This window comes from Microtus pennsylvanicus, chromosome 10, assembly GCF_037038515.1.
Source record: "Microtus pennsylvanicus isolate mMicPen1 chromosome 10, mMicPen1.hap1, whole genome shotgun sequence".
NCBI lineage: Eukaryota > Metazoa > Chordata > Mammalia > Rodentia > Cricetidae > Microtus > Microtus pennsylvanicus.
The window spans coordinates 35,439,276-35,456,684 of record NC_134588.1 but is presented as its reverse complement, the minus strand read 5'-3'; the positions used below and the strand labels follow the sequence as shown (position 1 = coordinate 35,456,684).

General features: G+C 35.2%; 1 protein-coding gene across 3 annotated transcripts in view; it reads right to left on the bottom strand.

The window, feature by feature from the left end:
- Positions 1–17,409, bottom strand: part of Kcnt2 (potassium sodium-activated channel subfamily T member 2) — a 353,892-nt gene that overhangs the window by 134,685 nt on the left and 201,798 nt on the right. For all 3 annotated transcript variants that reach the window (XM_075988160.1, XM_075988159.1, XM_075988161.1), the window contains 4 exons: positions 16,826–17,006; positions 15,461–15,625; positions 13,692–13,828; positions 11,080–11,143 (listed from right to left, as the gene is read on the bottom strand). In XM_075988160.1, the coding sequence (XP_075844275.1) occupies positions 11,080–11,143; positions 13,692–13,828; positions 15,461–15,625; positions 16,826–17,006 (547 nt within the window). The remainder of the gene's footprint in view (positions 1–11,079; positions 11,144–13,691; positions 13,829–15,460; positions 15,626–16,825; positions 17,007–17,409) is intronic.

Here is a 17,409-nt window from a genome sequence, read left to right as displayed (position 1 = left end):
AGTCTGGGCAGCCAGGGAATGAACAAGCAGCCTCCTACGACATGTGTTTGTTTGTTTGTATGTATATGTGTGTGTTCTGTATTCTTATGAGCAAGTGAGTGAATATGTGGAGACCAGAGTAGGAATGCAAGAGTCTTTTTCTATTATCCTCTACCTTACTGTTTGAGATAGGGATCCTCACAGAACAGGAAGGCCAAAATTTAGTCTAATCTGGCTGGCTGGTGGGTATGAGAATCCAGCTGTCCTAGTCCTCAATTAATGTAGCCAGGTGTAACTATACTCTGCTCTTTTGGTGGGGTCTGGGGATTTCAGCTCAGGTCCCCAGACTTGCAAAAACAGCATTCTTACTCAAGGAGTCATCTCCCTACCCAACACACATTATTGTTTTTACAATTACTTAATCTGTACTAATTAAAGAGAATTTTCACTTAAATCAATTTATATTTGATGATACTTTTGAAAGTACTTTGTTCATTCAACACTAAGAAGAAATAGTTATTGATGTAGAAAACTTGGTACCTTAAAATTCAGGATTGTTTTCAAATTTTCTAATATAATACCACTTATTATTGTAAACTTTTATATTTTAAAACATTATAGTGTAATTAGCCATAATTTGTTGTTGCTATTGAGAATGTTTTTCTTTTTCTAGTTGAGGCTGATACACATAGAACAAATTCTGGGACATCTTTTTTTTCCCTGGTTATAGTACTTAGTGTTAGTATTAATGTAACAAAATAATTCATTTAATTCAGATTTAAATGAACATTCTGATATAACTATTAAAATTTATTTTTCAAAAATAGTAGGCTATCAAAAGACATCAACACTCAGATAAATAAAAGTTTATTTAAATTACTTCAGGGTAAATAAGAACCACATAATGTGTAACTTTAAATTTTCCCTCAGTAGAAAATACATAGCTGTGCAAGTTTTAAAACACAAATTTACATTGAACATTGCATTATCCTTATATGCAGACACATTGGTAGACTCAGAAAATACTACTGAATAAGTTCACTATATCAAAATTGTGAAATATTAAGCCTCACTGCCCACATCTTCACCCATTTCCTATACCATCCCCGCCTGGCTTCCATCCTCAAGAAGTTGTTGCATACCAACCCCAATTCAGGAGTAGAAAACCAATCAGATAGACAAACTCTTATCTAAGTTAACTAAAAGGTGAAGAAAGAATAATAAAATCAGAAACAAGAAGGGGACCATAACGGCCACAAAGGAACAATTTATCATGATGAAGTCTCAGTCCTGAATATCTATGTCCCTAATATAAAAGTACACAGATATGTAAAAGAAACATTACTAGAACTCATTTCACACATCAAACCCCACACACTAATAGAAGGAGATTGTAACACTCCTCTCTCACCAATGGGCAGATCAACCAGACAGAAACTTAACAGAGAAATAAGAGAACTAACAGATGTAATGAATCAAATGGACTTAACAGACATCTATAGAACATTCCATCCAAACAGAACAGAATACAACTTCTTCTCAGAATATCATGGAACCTTCTCAAAAATTGATCACATACTAGGTAACAAAGGAAACATTCACAGATACAAAAAAAACAAAACAAAACACTGGAGTCTTATTAGATCACCGTGGAGTAAAGTTAGAATTTAACAAGAATTTCACCCCCAGAAAGTCTGCAAACTCATGGAAACTTAACAGTCAACTACTGAACCACCCCTGGATCAAGGAGGAAAAAAAGAAGGAAATTAAAGTCTTTCTTGAATTCAATGAAAAGGAAGAGACAACCTACGCGAGCATATGGGACACTATGAATGCAGTGCTAAGAGGAAAGTTCATAGCACTATGTGCCCACAAAATGAAAACAAACAAACAAACAAAAAAAAGCTCACATTAGAAACTTAACAGCCCACTTGAAAGCTCTAGAAAAAAAAAGAAGCAGACTCACCCAGGAGTAGAAGATGGGAAATAATCAAAATGATGGTTGAAATCAACAAAATAGAAACACAGAAAACAATCCAAAGAATCAATGAAACAAAGAGCTGGTTCTTTGAGAAAATCAACAAGACTGACAAACTCCTATCTGAACTAATCAAATGGCAGAGAGAGAATATGAAAATTAATAAGATCAGAAATTAAAAGGGGGACATAACAACAGACTTTGAGGAAATTCAGAAAATCATTAGGTCCTATTACAAAAGGGTATGCTACAAAATTGGAAAATGTAAAAGAAATGGACATTTCTTAGATAAATACCATATACCAAAGTTAAATCAAGACCAGGTGAACAATTTAAATAGTCTTATAAGTCGTGAGGAAATAGAATCCAGTGGGGGAGAGAAGGGAGAAGGAGAGGGATGGGAAGATCTTGGGTGAGTGGGATGGTTGAGGAAGGACGGATATGGGAGCACGGAAGAAGATATCTTAATTAAGGGAGCCATTTTGAGGTCGGCACAAGGCTTGGCTCATGAGGGGTTCCCAAGTGTCTACATTGATATCCCCAGCTAGGACCCTGGGCAGTGGAGGAGAGGGTGCCTGAATTGGCTGTGTCCTGTAGTCAGACTGATGACTATCTTGAATATCACCATAGAATCTTCATCTGGTGAAGGATGGAGATAGAGACAGAGACCCACATTGGAGCACTGGACTGAGCTCCCAAGGTCCAGCTGAAGAACGTAAGAAGAGAGAATATGAGCAAGGAAATCAGGACCACAAGAGGTTGGTCCACCCACTGAGACAGCGTGCCTAGGCTAATGGAAGCTCACAAATCCATCTGAACTGGGACTGAGTGAGCATTGGATCAAACTGGACCCTCTGAAGGTGGCTGACAATTGGGGAAGACTGAGAAGCCAATGATAATGGCACTGGGATTCTCTCTACTACATGTACTGCTTTTTGGGATCCTATTCTATTTGGATGCATACCTTCCTAATCCTGGATGGAGGGAGGAGGGCCTTGGACTTCCCACAGGGCAGGGTACCCTCCCCTCTCTTAGGACTGGAGGATGAGGTGAGGGGAAGAGAGACTGTAAGAGTCAGAGGAGATGAAGGACACTTGGAGAACATGACCCACTGAATCAACTAAGCAAGGCAAATATGGGCTAACAAAGACTGAAATAGTAGGCACAGGACCTTCATGGGCCTGCACTAGATCCTCTGCATAGATATTATGGCTGTTAGCCTAGTTTTGCAGAACTACTAACTGTGGGAGTTGAAGAATTTCTGACTCTTGCCTGCTCTTGGACCCTTTTCCACATGATGGGTTCCTATTCCAGCTTCAGTGTTGTATTCTCTTTTGTCATGTTTGGTTGTTTTCTCTCGAAAGACAGCTCTTTTCGAATGGGAGAAGGAGGGAAAGTGTATACAGAGACAGGATTGTGGGTGAGGTGTTTGGAAAAGTGCAGGGATGAGAAACCTATTGGGATAAACTGTATGTGAGAAAAATCTATTTTTAATAAATAAATCAAAACAACAACAAAAATATGTGAAACCTTTCAAAACCCACTTTATGTTTTGTCTTCCTCAGAAATCCAAAGATTTCGCTGTTTGACTTCATATTTTTATCCTTAGAATTGATCCTAAGTCTAAGGGAAGAGAAATATTCCACTCAATGTTGGCTGTTCAGTTCCTGTCTCCACTGTATAAAAGTAACCTGAATGGTATATTCACTACTGGAAACAAAGTAAAACTTCCTTTCACTCCTTAAAGTCAGTTAAATAATACTTTACGTTTTCATTTTAGTAAGTTTTTTTTTTTGTAATTTTTCAACTTACTTCAAAGTATGAAAAGACAAGGCCTAGGAAAGACTAATGAATATAGACAGGATACAGAGAGAACTTCCCCAAAATTTCTGGTGTGTTTTACATATGTATGGGTAGTAAATTTGATTCAGATTATAGAACCTTATCATCTTTAATCAAGTAGAAAACATAAATTTAGGTCAGAAGACACCATTGCTCCCAAGTTGCTGAGTATTTCAAAGAAACTTGACTATGCTAGATGAACAGGGAAAATACAGTGATTGAAACAAGATTGGTTAAAGGGTGAAGAAAGTTGATTATTCTCTAAATAAAATAGAATATTACCACCAATGAAGTCAATATATTACAGCAAAATTAGGAAATCCCGATGGAAGCGTCTCTGATGCTCTGTGTGTACATACCACCCAGAGGAAATAATTTACTTAGACAACTGAAGTAAGTGTTATAGACCAAATCCCCGTGTATTTATCATTGAGTCCTACAAAATTAATTGAATCAGGTATAGTTCTTTCATAAAGCTTAAAAGATATGTTTATTAACTGTTGAAGAATTAATGAGCAGTGCTTTTCTACTGTCCCGTGTACATTTTCCCCAAATGCCAAAGGAGGATTGAAGGCTGAGGGAATTGTTGATGGGCCTCTCTATTGAACATAGTTCAGGATTCGCATCAGTGACTATGCCAGATGTTAAGATGTTTCCTAACAAGTAACAAATAATAAGTTAAGACAACATTTATTGCCAGGCAATAGGGTTAGATATAGTTAGATATATGTATATATACATGTATACATAATATAGTTTTATTAAAATGTATAAATTTATGGGATTATATGTTTTTAATAAGCTTCTTCTGGTTTAGCATTAGCCTTTGCCTGCTTTCCTGGGACAGAAAAATAGTTTTAAAAAGAGATGAATACAAATGCAAGTGCATTTGCCTTATCAAAGTAACCCAGGACCCTAAATATATTCCCTTTATATACCTTGTTTCTGAGGCCCCAAGCAATAATATAAGTAGTACCTATTGGTTTCCAAAGGATTAACTTACCACAGCAAAGCTACCAGGTCCTTACTACCCCGTCTTTTCGTGAAATTAAACCATGGATGTCATGTGGTATGCGACCTATTATACCAGGCCTTGCTTGACTTCCCTTCCAATCTTAAAATGTGTGACCACAAATCTCCAATGGCCAAAAGACACTTAGGGAAATGCTCAACATCCTTAACCATCAGGGAAATGCAAATCTAAACAACTCTGATACATCATTTTATACCTGTCAGTATGGCCAAGATAAAAAACAATGACGGCAACTTATGCTGGAAAGAATGTGGAGTAAGAGGAACACTTCCCAATTTCTGGTGGGAGTGCAAACTTGTACAGCCACTTTGGACATCAGTATGGTGATTTCTCAGAAAATTAGGAATGAATCTACTCAAGATTCAGCAATACTACTCTTAGGCATATACCAAAGGATGTGCAATCATACCAGAAAGAAATTTGCTCAACCATGCTCATAGAAGCATTTTTCATAATATCCAGAACCGGGAAATTACCTAGACGTCCTTCAATTTTGAAAGGAAAAAGAAAATGTGGTACTTTTACACAATGGAGTACTACTCAGCAGTGAAAGATGATGTCATCTTGAAATTTGCATGTAAATGGATGAAACCAGAAAAAAAAAACATATTGAGTGGGGTTACCCAGAACCAGAAAGGCAAATATAATATGTGTTCACACAAAAGTAGCTTTTTGCATGAAAGAACAATAACAACGACAAACCAACCTGTGGTCTACAACCTCAGAGAACTTAGACAACAAAAAGACCCTAAGAGAGAAATATATGGATCTTCCTAGGAAGGAGAAAAATAAAAGATCTCCTGAGTAAATAAGGAGTATGGGGGATAGGTTTGGGGGTGGAAGGGGAGAGAGAAGAGGAAAGAATGGGAGTGGGGAAAATGTATAGCTCAATTAAAAACAATAAAATATAAAACATACATGGCCACATAATAGTGTGCATATTGCTCTACTGCTGATTTATCTGCTGTCTTACTGGTCTCTTAAGAATTACATAAAGTTTGAATGAAAGGAACTCCTTTATCTCCTGCACTCAAGTGCCTATCATACGATCAATTTTGCCTAAAGGAAACTCACCTTATGTATTCTAATTAATAAAAAACACTAAAGGAATACACATATGCACTTGAATAGATTCTATTTCTATAATGTCCATAAAATAAAGTAGCAGCTTCCTGTTTTCATTTGTCTTAGTTAGGGTTTTTATTGCTGTGAAGAAACACCTTGACATGGAAAGTCTTATGAAGGAAAATATTTAATTGAGGTGGTGGTTTAAAGTTCAGAGATTTAGTCCATTATCATTGTGGTGAGACATGGTATCGTGCAGGCACATAGCACTGCAGAGAGAGCTGAGAGTTCTACATCTTGTCCTAGCAACAGGAAGTAGTCTGAGACATTGTGTGTAGCTTGAACATACATGATACCTCAAAATCCACCCCCAAAGTAACACACTTCCTCCCTTAAACAAGGGCTTATCTACTCCAGCAAAGGAACACCTCCTAAGAGTGCCACTCCGGGGTCAGTCCATTTCCTTTCAAGCTATCACACCATTCTATTGTATATATTAGAAAAAAAAAAAACCTTTTACTTTAAAGCTCTAATACTGATGATTTTCTTGTTTCCTTATTTTTTAATTTTGATGATATTAAGAGATTTCTATTTCTTGATTTTTTTTCCCTTTAAAAATGTTATCTACTGGCTTCCCATGACAGAAAAAGTATACCATTGTGTTCCCTTACCTGATCTCATGGTCACCTCCCTTGCTCCACATCTTTGAACTAGAGTTCACAATAAATTGAGATGTGATTACTATTGAGTTTTCATTCTGCTGGCAACTGCTCTTTGTAAGACAGGAAGGGCATCACAGTTCCATTTCGATCAGCAATAGCTCATTTCTTCTTGAGGCTGTACAGTACTTTATTCATTTGTTTCTTCAAATCATGAATGCAAGGTTTATTTTCTCTATTTAGGCAGTTAGAGAAGCGTACTCCAGACTTGGGTGGCTCATATATAAGAGGACTTTAAATTTTTCCTGTTCAGGAGGACATAGTCCATAACAAGATGCTAAATGCATGGATTTCACTGTCGGATCACAAGCCTTGGCTGTCTCCTTACAAGGCTGCCCCATAGTAGCTGTCCTTAATATCAAAAATCACAACCAGATGAGAAACTAGTTTAATGATTTTCCTTGAACTTTATTTCCTATTTTAAAGTCATGGGTCTAAATATAAATCAACTATGGCATTGTGGGAGCCAGACCTTCAACTTTTAAATTTGAATAGGTCACATTCTGTGTGCACCATTTGTCAAGTAGAAATCTGTTTTCAGTATGTTCACTCACATCAAAGAACAGCAACTGACAGTTGTCCACAGGCAGCCCTCCATGTGCTGTGAGGTGACTCTGCAAATGCAAACTGTCGCATAGCTGTTGGTTCAAGACTGGCTTTGGGTATTCAAGATCTCCTTTTCTTTGCTCTCACTTAGGTTTTGGAAACCACAACTTTTAGTATCTTCCCAAGAGTTGTACTCTGTTTAAAAACTAATCTGTTCAAAAATGAGTGACTTCCCTTTTATCTCCTTGGCTTTTCTTTTTAAGAAAAGAAAAATTCATATAGAATTCTATGTGGAAAAGATTTTTTTTTCAGAAATTTGAAAAGAAATGGATTTTTATTTCCATCTCCTGGAAGAACTGTGTGTGTGTCTGTGTGTGTGTGTATGTGCATGCATACATGTGTGTTTCTGTTTCTGTACATATATATGTATGTATATATCCATATAAACACATATGTATATATATATATATATATATATATATATATATATATATATATATATATATAAACTTTAAATTCCGTCTTTGTTTACTGGCATTTCCTGACATTATACTGGCATAAATGCAAGTGCTTTTACCTTATCAAAGTAATCCAGCCAATACAAATGCATGGAGAATTTGGTTTCTCCATATTTAGTTTTAAATGTATTTTTTCCTGCTTCTCCTTCAGTTTCTTTGATTAGTATTCTTCATGCTAATTTTGTTCACTATATGCCCATCTACATCCAATGCAAATGTGGTTATTTCACAGCTATTATACTACAATAAGCAAGTCTTACACAGTGGACAGTTTCATCTCCCAAATTTGATTGAATTGAATTGTGTGTAACAGAAAAAGTTGGTTCTCAGTTCCCTTCTTTTTACTTAGTACATTGTAGATATTATTTCATCCATTTAATCCTAGGTGAATAAGATGCTATGTTCTCATGGCTTACTCTTATTTTTGAGTTAGGCTTATTATGTAGTCTACTTTTCTTCATATGTCTAGCGTTAAGTTTACCTTCTAGGCTACTAACTGAATTTTCCTGTATATTTGATTTCCAGAGGCTTCTAGAGGATTCTGGAATGTTCCTTGGTCAGTTGATTTGCTTTGTTTTATAGTATATTATTCTTTTTGATACAGACATTGAGCTCTCACATTCCACTTAAGGCATTTATTGAATATCAACATCTTCTGAATAGATATTGTAAAAATTATTTCTGCATCCATATTTAAAGTAAGTTTCTTCTGTTTCCCCTGATTTCTCTTTTAGTTTTGGTATAAATTTTGTGTTCACTCATTCTCTTTTTCCTTATTATCATTCTTGGCCATTCTCTAAAATGTCCACTGACTCTTATGAACTGAATATATATAAAGGAGAAAAGTATTTAAAATAGAAAAATTCTAAGAAAAGAATGGTAGCATGGTAGTATTATATCTGTTTCATTATAGCATGATCACATATTGCCCCAGGGATTTCTATATTTGTATATTGATATGAACATGTGAATGCATGCTCATGTGTGCACACAAGAACATACACACACACACACACACACACACACACACACCAGCATATATAGCATTTTCCTTTATGATGAACCACTTCCCCAAAATATGTTTATATGAAGAAGCATATAAAATACATCAGACAATTAGTGCTCAATCCACTAAGATGTAGCATGTACCTAGGTCACCCACATTTACTTACTGGCCTTGAAAATTGCCTAAATACCATACCTTTTTCCCCTGGGTTCAGAAAGTATTCAGCAAGGCAAAGGTGGAGAGATACGGGGAATTTGCTCCTTTCTTTGACTTTGAACAAGTCCTACATACATTTCTAGTTTAAGCAATAACTGGCCCCTTCTTTTCTGAGATCTTAGAGGTTTCCTTGATAACAGCAGCCACTTGTGATGCATTCTTTCTCTAAACATAAATTTTAACTTCCTCTGGATGAGCCAGTTGCCATTCATCTACTTACTTTAGAACTTCCAGAATTCTACTACTGTTGCCTCATCTACTTAACTTTTAATCCTTATGGGTACTTTTATTAACTTCTTGCCAATTTTCTTCAATCAGAAACAAATAGATTACAAACATTTCAATTAAAGGTTCCTAAATTCATGTTGTAAAGTTAACTCTAGAAAATACTATATATTATTTGCATATATATGTCTCTGCTCCTCAATGAGAGAGTATAAGATTTGTAAAATTAAAAATCCATATGAACAAAACTGACAACTACGTGGAAAACAATAACACACACAATTATGTTCAGATTCACTACTGTATCAGATCTGAAAGAAAGACTGTAAGATTTGCAAAATTAAAAAGCCATATGAACAAGACTGACAGCTATGTGTGAAACGATAATACCAACATACAATTATGTTCAAATTCCCTACTGTATCAGATCTGTTTGGAGTACTTTTATGCCCAACTATATAGGGAATCTCAAATTGAAATTACATAAAGTAATGAAAATCTAGACTAAAATAATTTATGTGATAACGGAGAAGAGTGAAGACATTGTAAATTTTTACTTTAGTTTGTGTGCCTGTGTGTGTGAGGCAAATGTGGGGAAGTTACCACATAACTCAGAACAGGGGAGTGTCAGGCCTCCTGCAGCTGCTAGGCAATGATAAAGTCTCTGGGAGGTGAAGCCAGCTCCTTTGTAAGAGCAGTGCATGCAGTTAACAACTGATCATCTCCACAGCCCTGACTTTTTAAAACATATGTAAAAGAACTATTTGAGATATTTTCTGACCTTGTGTTTGTGTGAGGTCTGATGATTAGTTCCAGGATAACTATGACAAAATCCCAGAAAGTCAGATAATCCACAGAAATCTATTTTCCCACAGACCCAGATGCTAGAGACTGAACTCAAGGTGGTGACAATTTGGCTCCTTCCAGAGCTGTGAGGGAAGATCTTATACCAAGTGCATGTCGTTGGCTCTTCTGACCACTTTCATGTTTATTTGAAACCCTTCAGGTATGCATCTTCCTTAAATTTTTCTTCTTGTAAAGGACACAATTGTTTTTAAGACTCACATCAGAGACTCACAAAAAGTGACTTTATTTCCACACTAAACTATTGTCAATACCTTGTCTCTAGATAAATTCAAATCTTGAGCCACTAAAAGTAAGGTTTCTAGCATTTGAATTTGGTGAAAATAGAATCACTTCATAAGAATCATCTTCTCATGACTGGTGAGAATGCTTTTTTTAAATTACAAACCTGTGAGCAAGAAGTTCAAATATAAAGCCAATCATATTACCATTTATTAATGCAAGTTTATACAAAACCAAGTGCAGTTGAACTATCTCTTCGAAAACTATAATCATAAGCCGTTAATTTATTTAAGTTAGTTTGATTTAAAGTAGCCCGGACTTAAAAAATATATCACAGAAATTCTGTTAAGTCAAGTTACCAAACTGATTCCTGCATATCTTTTTAAACAATGAACATTTCCAGTCCCCACTTTAAATAACTTGAAAAGAGTTTTCAAAGCAACATATAGTGTTAAAGAAATTCTCCAATTAATCTCATTATACTTGAGTCATCTGTTTTCATTTGGAGTTAGGGAGGGTTAGGTCATCCTAACAAAGCTCTATCATGTAGGACATATTTAGCTAGAGGATTACTAGAAGGTAGGTAAAAGATTAATAAGAGTTTTGTTGACACAATGGACAATATTTTTAATGTTAAAATAATTATAGCTAATAAATAATTGCTTAACTTTGGTGAAAATTTAAACTTACAAAGTTTCATTATGCTAGATTTGCTTTCTTTTGTTGCTGTTGTTTTGTTTTCATTTGCTAGTTTTTTGATTTCCCTGGGTTTTTTTTATTTGTTTGTTTATTTGTTTCAACTCATACTAAACAAAAACCTTGCATGGTGAAAACCAAAATTTACTGAGGGGGTTTCATTGACTTACAGATGATGTCCTGTCCACTTCACAGCGGCTGCTCAGAATGAAACAGGCCTCCGCATTGTCCATCCTAAACACAGACAGGAAACAGAGTAACCACACCGAAATGCTGCTGGAGTGGCTGTGTCATTGCCTGGTCCACATCTATATGTGTGTCCTTACACTTAAAGGACAGTCGGATATCTGGTCAACCCTGACTACATTTGTGAAAATAACAAATGGCATAGTCATAGAGCTCTTGATTTTATTGCAGAAAAAGAAGTTGAAATTAGCTATTATAGTTTTATTAATATGTTTTGCACATATTAGGAACACTGCTGATCTTTATTATATGGCTAACCTAACTGAACTACAACTACTCAGTTAGAGAGAGGTAATAGATATGCATAGTGGTTTTAAATCAAACTCCATTGTATGTTTATGCTTCCAGGAGACTGTCCAGCTTCTTGTTCCAAACTCTATTTCCTCATGCTAATGTTTTTCAATTCTCAAAATTTGTAACTAAAAGAAAAATATGTTTTAGTTCTTCATAAGTCGTGGTTTTAAAACATGAGAATGGTTACTTTTCAAATTAGTAATGATTTATCTTTCTGGTACACTGTGATAAAGTTAGATTTTTCAAAAAATATGTTCTCACTAGAGAAGAAAGATAAAAAGCCCAGGAAACTGATCCAAACAAAACAATTCTGAAGAAAACATTGAGGCATGATTGCTAAATAACATTGGTGTTGGTCAACATTCTCGAAGCATTATTTTCTGTAATGCAGTGAAGTCAACAAACTGACCTTCGGGACTTGTTTGGAGACTCCTACTCCTTGTTCCTTGCATGGGGAATTATGCTGAAGAATGTATTCGTTATCATTAAGTCCCAAATATTTTATAAAATTAGGATTAGAAATGTACATACAGTAGATAGTCTGTCACCCTAAGAGTTGTCTTGCTCAGCCCACCTCTTAGAAAAGTGCTAGGTGGTCAACAGTCCCTTGTCACCCTTTTCTGCAATTTATCCATTTACAATTCACATGGAGGGTTTTCTGTAAAGGTGACCCTTTTTGTGGAAAATCATTTCAATACTTGTACTGACACATAGAATCTATCGGAGATAGTTACAGCTAAAACAAAGAGCTTGGATTCAATTTCCAGAATAAAAAGCTTCTACCACACACATACATATCAGTGCACAGTGGACAAGCTGTGTGAAGCACTTAACTCATAGTAATTTAAGGAGAATGATTTATACAGAAAAGTGAATATAGTGCTTGAAAGAATGCAAATGTGGCAACATCTTCTAGTGAATATATAGATATCAAATAAGAAATTGTTAAAGCTCCAATTCACATACGTATTTGATAATATCTGACTGTTTATAGAACTGTCATCTGTAGTACTTAATGGAGATAAACTCTAAGACAAAACATATAATATTAAGTATTTTTAGTTTCCCAATATCTATCATTCATTCTATTGTGGAAGTTTCTCCTTACTGTTTTTTTTTTTCTTAAATTAAAACATTAAATAAAACAAATTTCAGCAAAATTTATTTTCTTCACGATAAATCAAAAGTACTTTCAGAATTCACAACTACTTAGTACCTAAGCATGACTTGGGACATTAGATGAGTCCTGGAAGGCAAAAGTCTTAGGTTATCAATTGTGATGAAGAAACCATCACATTTAAAACAGTAGACGAAAGCATCCTAGGAGAAAAATGAAGATACACTTGAATCTTTAACAGCAGAGGTTAGCAAAGCTCTGCTTGCTAGAGATTTCTCCGGGTATTAAAACTAAGAAAATTGTTTGTGTTAGCCTCAATCCCCTAGTGGACTAAAGCCCCCCAGTCTATTTCCTCACTCTACTTCTGTGTTAGAAGATGGGTTTCCCATAACAAATGGTTAGACCATGGCACCTTTTAAGCCCAGATGACAGGCATATAGAGAATATGAGGGCAACTCCACAGGACCTCTCAGGATCCTGCTTCCTCCAGCTCTGAGGACTTTTCAAACTTTATTTATTTATTTATTTTTTTGGATTTTCGAGACAGGGTTTCTCCATAGCTTTTTGGTTACTGTCCTGGAACTAGCTCTTGTAGACCAGGCTGGCCTCGAACTCACAGAGATCTGCGTGCCTCTGCCTCCCGAGTGCTGGGATTAAAGGCATGCGCCACTTTTCAAACTTTAACCTCAGCAAGATAAAATGTGCTGCTGAGTACTTGCTGCAATGTTTTTAAAATTCAAATACTGGCTCATGCTTTGATATCTCACCTAATATTTAGGCAAAATATTTTATTTATAAAATAAAAGCAAAATTGTGAAATTTGGAGACTTTAATAATGGGAAGTCTCAAGACCTCTTATCTATCTCTGATAGCAATCATTATTCTATCATGGCTACTTCTCATTGCATGATATAACTGTGCTATCATAGACATCTAACTTAAAACAAAAGGAGGAAAAAAGTCTATATTTCTAGTAGTATTATTATATGGTCTATAATAAGCAGAACTGAGCTCAATTTTAAATTTAAATATGTGTGAAATGTATCTTACAAAAATTATGAGAGAAAAGTCATCAGAGGACTGAAAATTAAAATATGAGAGATAGAATGTGGTGACAATGCCTACTTTGCTCTCAGGAGATCCTGATCTTTAAGGGCTGAGCCTTGAAGGTAGATCACTCGCTGGGACCACATTGGAATCTGCAGCACCCTCCGAACTTGCACATCCATCTCCGTAGGACACAATATCACCACGTAATAATCCTGTTCAAGGCAGAGTGGGCAATGGCATGAACATGAGCATGCTTTATTTTATCCTACAGAGGTACACAAAATACTTAAAGAAGTTTCCTTTAATTATGATCAAATTAAAATGAACTTCTGCTAATAAAAAAAGTTAACATCTAAATTCAGAGAAATTAAGTAAGATTGCACTATGATAAGCATAAAGTGATAAATGCAAACAATCCATCAGCATGAGCTATTTTAGTTTATCAGTAGCACAAAGAAAGGCAGTCAAGGAGTGGATGCCACCCACGTCTTTAGTTTAGGTTCCACTGCAAAGTGAGTGTAAAATACATACTGAATGAGAGAGAGAAAGGTTTATGAGTCCATTCATACTTCAAGTTATTCCTTGTAGACTGAAATTTATTATTGTCATCTAACTAATATTATGTTATGAACTGGTAATTTGGAAAATTTCTAACGAATAAGATTGGTTTTAGGTCAAAACATTTTAGAGTGTATCATCATTTAGTGGTCCAGAAAATACATTTGAAATGTAAAATGACTTAAGAGTAGTCTACAAGAATTTGGCTTTTATGGAAACTCTTCCATTGAGGTTAACTTAAAATGTATCTATAGCAAAATGGTTAGTATTTAGAATATCTATATTGTTATTAGAGTTAATTATTGTGAGAGCATGAGCTGAATAGAGTATATTAATAAACATATACATAAAATATTTATAAAGAAAATTAAAGTTTATGTAAAAGTTTAAAAGCATAATAATGTAGAATAAAAGTGATAAATAAAAATACTATGCATTTTAGATATCACTTATGAATTATATTTATATTCAGAATTGTCCAGGATTTTACTCACACAAATTCTTTCATGACAAACAAAACAAGCAACTATTGTTTCTTTGAAATGAACTAATTGCACTGAAAAAAATACCCAAATTTACTTTGTCTCATTAATACTTAGTCACACTCCAGAAAATGAATATACAAAAGGGAAATTTCAGACACTGGAGAGATGGCTTGGCAAGTAAGAGATCTGGATGCTCTTAACAAAGGACATGAATTTGGTTCCCAGCACCAACACTGAAGAGTTCACAATAGTCTACAACAACATCTTCAGGGATCTGACACAATATTTTAGCTTCTACAGCCACCCACACACACAGATGCACAGGCATACACAAACCCACATATGCATAGACACTCAAGTACACACATACACATTAAAAATTAAAAACTTAAAAAAGTATCTGCCATACTCTCACATTCCTATCAGCAGTACTTCTTATAACTACACTTTTCAGGATGGTTTCTTCATTGCCTTTTATATTTCATGTTAAAAGTCACTGCTTCATAGAATTATCAGCTATGCTTTACTCAAGAGAGGAAACAACAATCTTTTAAGTCAAATAAATTTTTTCTTTCTAGCAATAACAAGTCCCGTGTGTGTTTTAGCACAAATACAGAAGGAAACCTCAAGGCTGTTTATTCCTCCAGCACTTTTTCTATGTGCCTCGTTATATTTATAGTCTTTCCTTTGCCTTTTTAAAATGTGGGTATATAAATAAAACTGCCAGAATACAGGACACACTATTGGTTAATGTGCTATTAAGTATGATTCAGTGTTGTACAAAATATAATGTAAATTTACCTGCAGTCTTGGATGTGCATAGAATTCATTTAGAAAATCCATCAGTAAGTCGATCTTCAGTGAGCTGACACACAGGACAACGTGCTTCTCGGTCTGAGCTCTGTGACGACTATAGTTGCCACCCGATTTTTGTCTCTCCATCCACAAATAGGCCAATTGTTCAAACTGTAATGAATTTCCCACATGTGAATGAAAATCATCCCACATGAAAGTGAAAGTCGAGGGCAGTGCCTCCCACCTTTTCTCAAGTACATGGCATTTCTTGCTCTGGAAATACTTGAGGTTCCTGAGAATGATCAGGATCCCTTTCAACAACAGACTGAGCACATGATTTCCCCAGAGATTACAAACGAGGACCATGGGCTTCAGATATCCAATGAAACATGTTAGAGAGATTTTACTATTATACCATATCAGAGTTAGTCCAAGTTCATGTTCACGGAAGTATGATGTAATATGCCATTCACTGCATGAAAGGGGACAGCTCTGCCAAATTTGCTCCAAATTCTTCTGCCTTATTATTCTCATATCATGCAAGCGGAGAAAGCTGCATTGACATACGCAATGCCCCATGCTACCTATGAAATAATGAGTGCTGTAGACAAATGTCAGGGAGTCAGACATGGCAGTATAAACCATTTCAGGTTGTTTAATGAGAATGAAAGTTTATTTTTAATTTGTCACATTGTGTTCTTGATTTGTTCACTTATGGGCAATCCGTGCTCATTAGAACAAAGAATTAGAGACTGATCATTGTTTATATCTCTGCCCTTTGCAAACCACCTAGTACCCAAAATGCTTCATAATGTACAAACACAATGCCCAGAGTTTGTGTTATTTAGATAAACATGAGAAACTACCTTTTTGCTTTTGTTTTGTTTTGCTTTTTCAAGACAAGTTTTCTCTGTATAGTTGTGGCTGTCCTGGACTCTAACTGTAGACCAAGTTGGCCTGGAACTCTGAAATATGCCTGCTTCTGCCTCCTGAGTGCTGGAATTAACAGCCTGCCCTACTCTTGCCCAGTGAAAAATTAACATTTTTACCCACTAAACTTTATGTCTCTTTATTTCTTCATTTTCCAAATTTAATTCCTTAGTCTTACATCCTATAATTTAAAATTATATTATATTACAATAGGTAATATGAGATAACCTATATTTAAAAGAAAACATATTCAACAATCAAACCAAAATGGGAGCAAATTACTTGTGACATGTGAAAAAAAGTAAGTAATAAAATTTAGGAAGACATTTCAGAAAAATATAAACAATTCATGAAACTATTAATAATGTCTTATAATATTAGTGTGAAATAAACAATCAGGTGTCTATTACTAGAGAAGTTGAGCAACAAGGTTCTGTTTACCTGTATGGGGAGTACCACAAGAGCAACGCAGATCATAGCAACAACAAAAAGCTTGGAGGACCATGTTTCAGGAGTAACATCCCCAAAGCCCACAGTAGAAAATGTCACAATGCAGAAATAAAGGGAGTCAAAGAGATTGAGTTTCTTGCCAATTCTTTCCAGATGCTGAATTCCACAAATGCTAAAAAAGCAGATATGCATTACTATTGACACTCAAAAATTGGACACATTATTTTTTTATTGTTGTTCTTTGAAAACCAAAATACGTTTCATAAATAACAGCAAAACCGTTTTATTGTTTAACTTTGGAAAAATAAATGTTTTTTAATGTATTGTGAGCATCCACAGAAAACTGTTAACAATAATCAAATCATACAGTTTGATGTTTTTTATTGACTATTGGAACAATACTGAGAGGGGTGGACTTTTAAGAAGAATTGAAATCCCACCTCAGAAAATGGATTGTTGCCATTATTGTGGGAAGATCTTTGCTGTTGAGGGCATGGTATACCCTGTTGTATGTAATATTTTTCTTTTCAAACAAACTTATGTTATGCTCTCAGCTTTTTGTGATGAAATAAGAA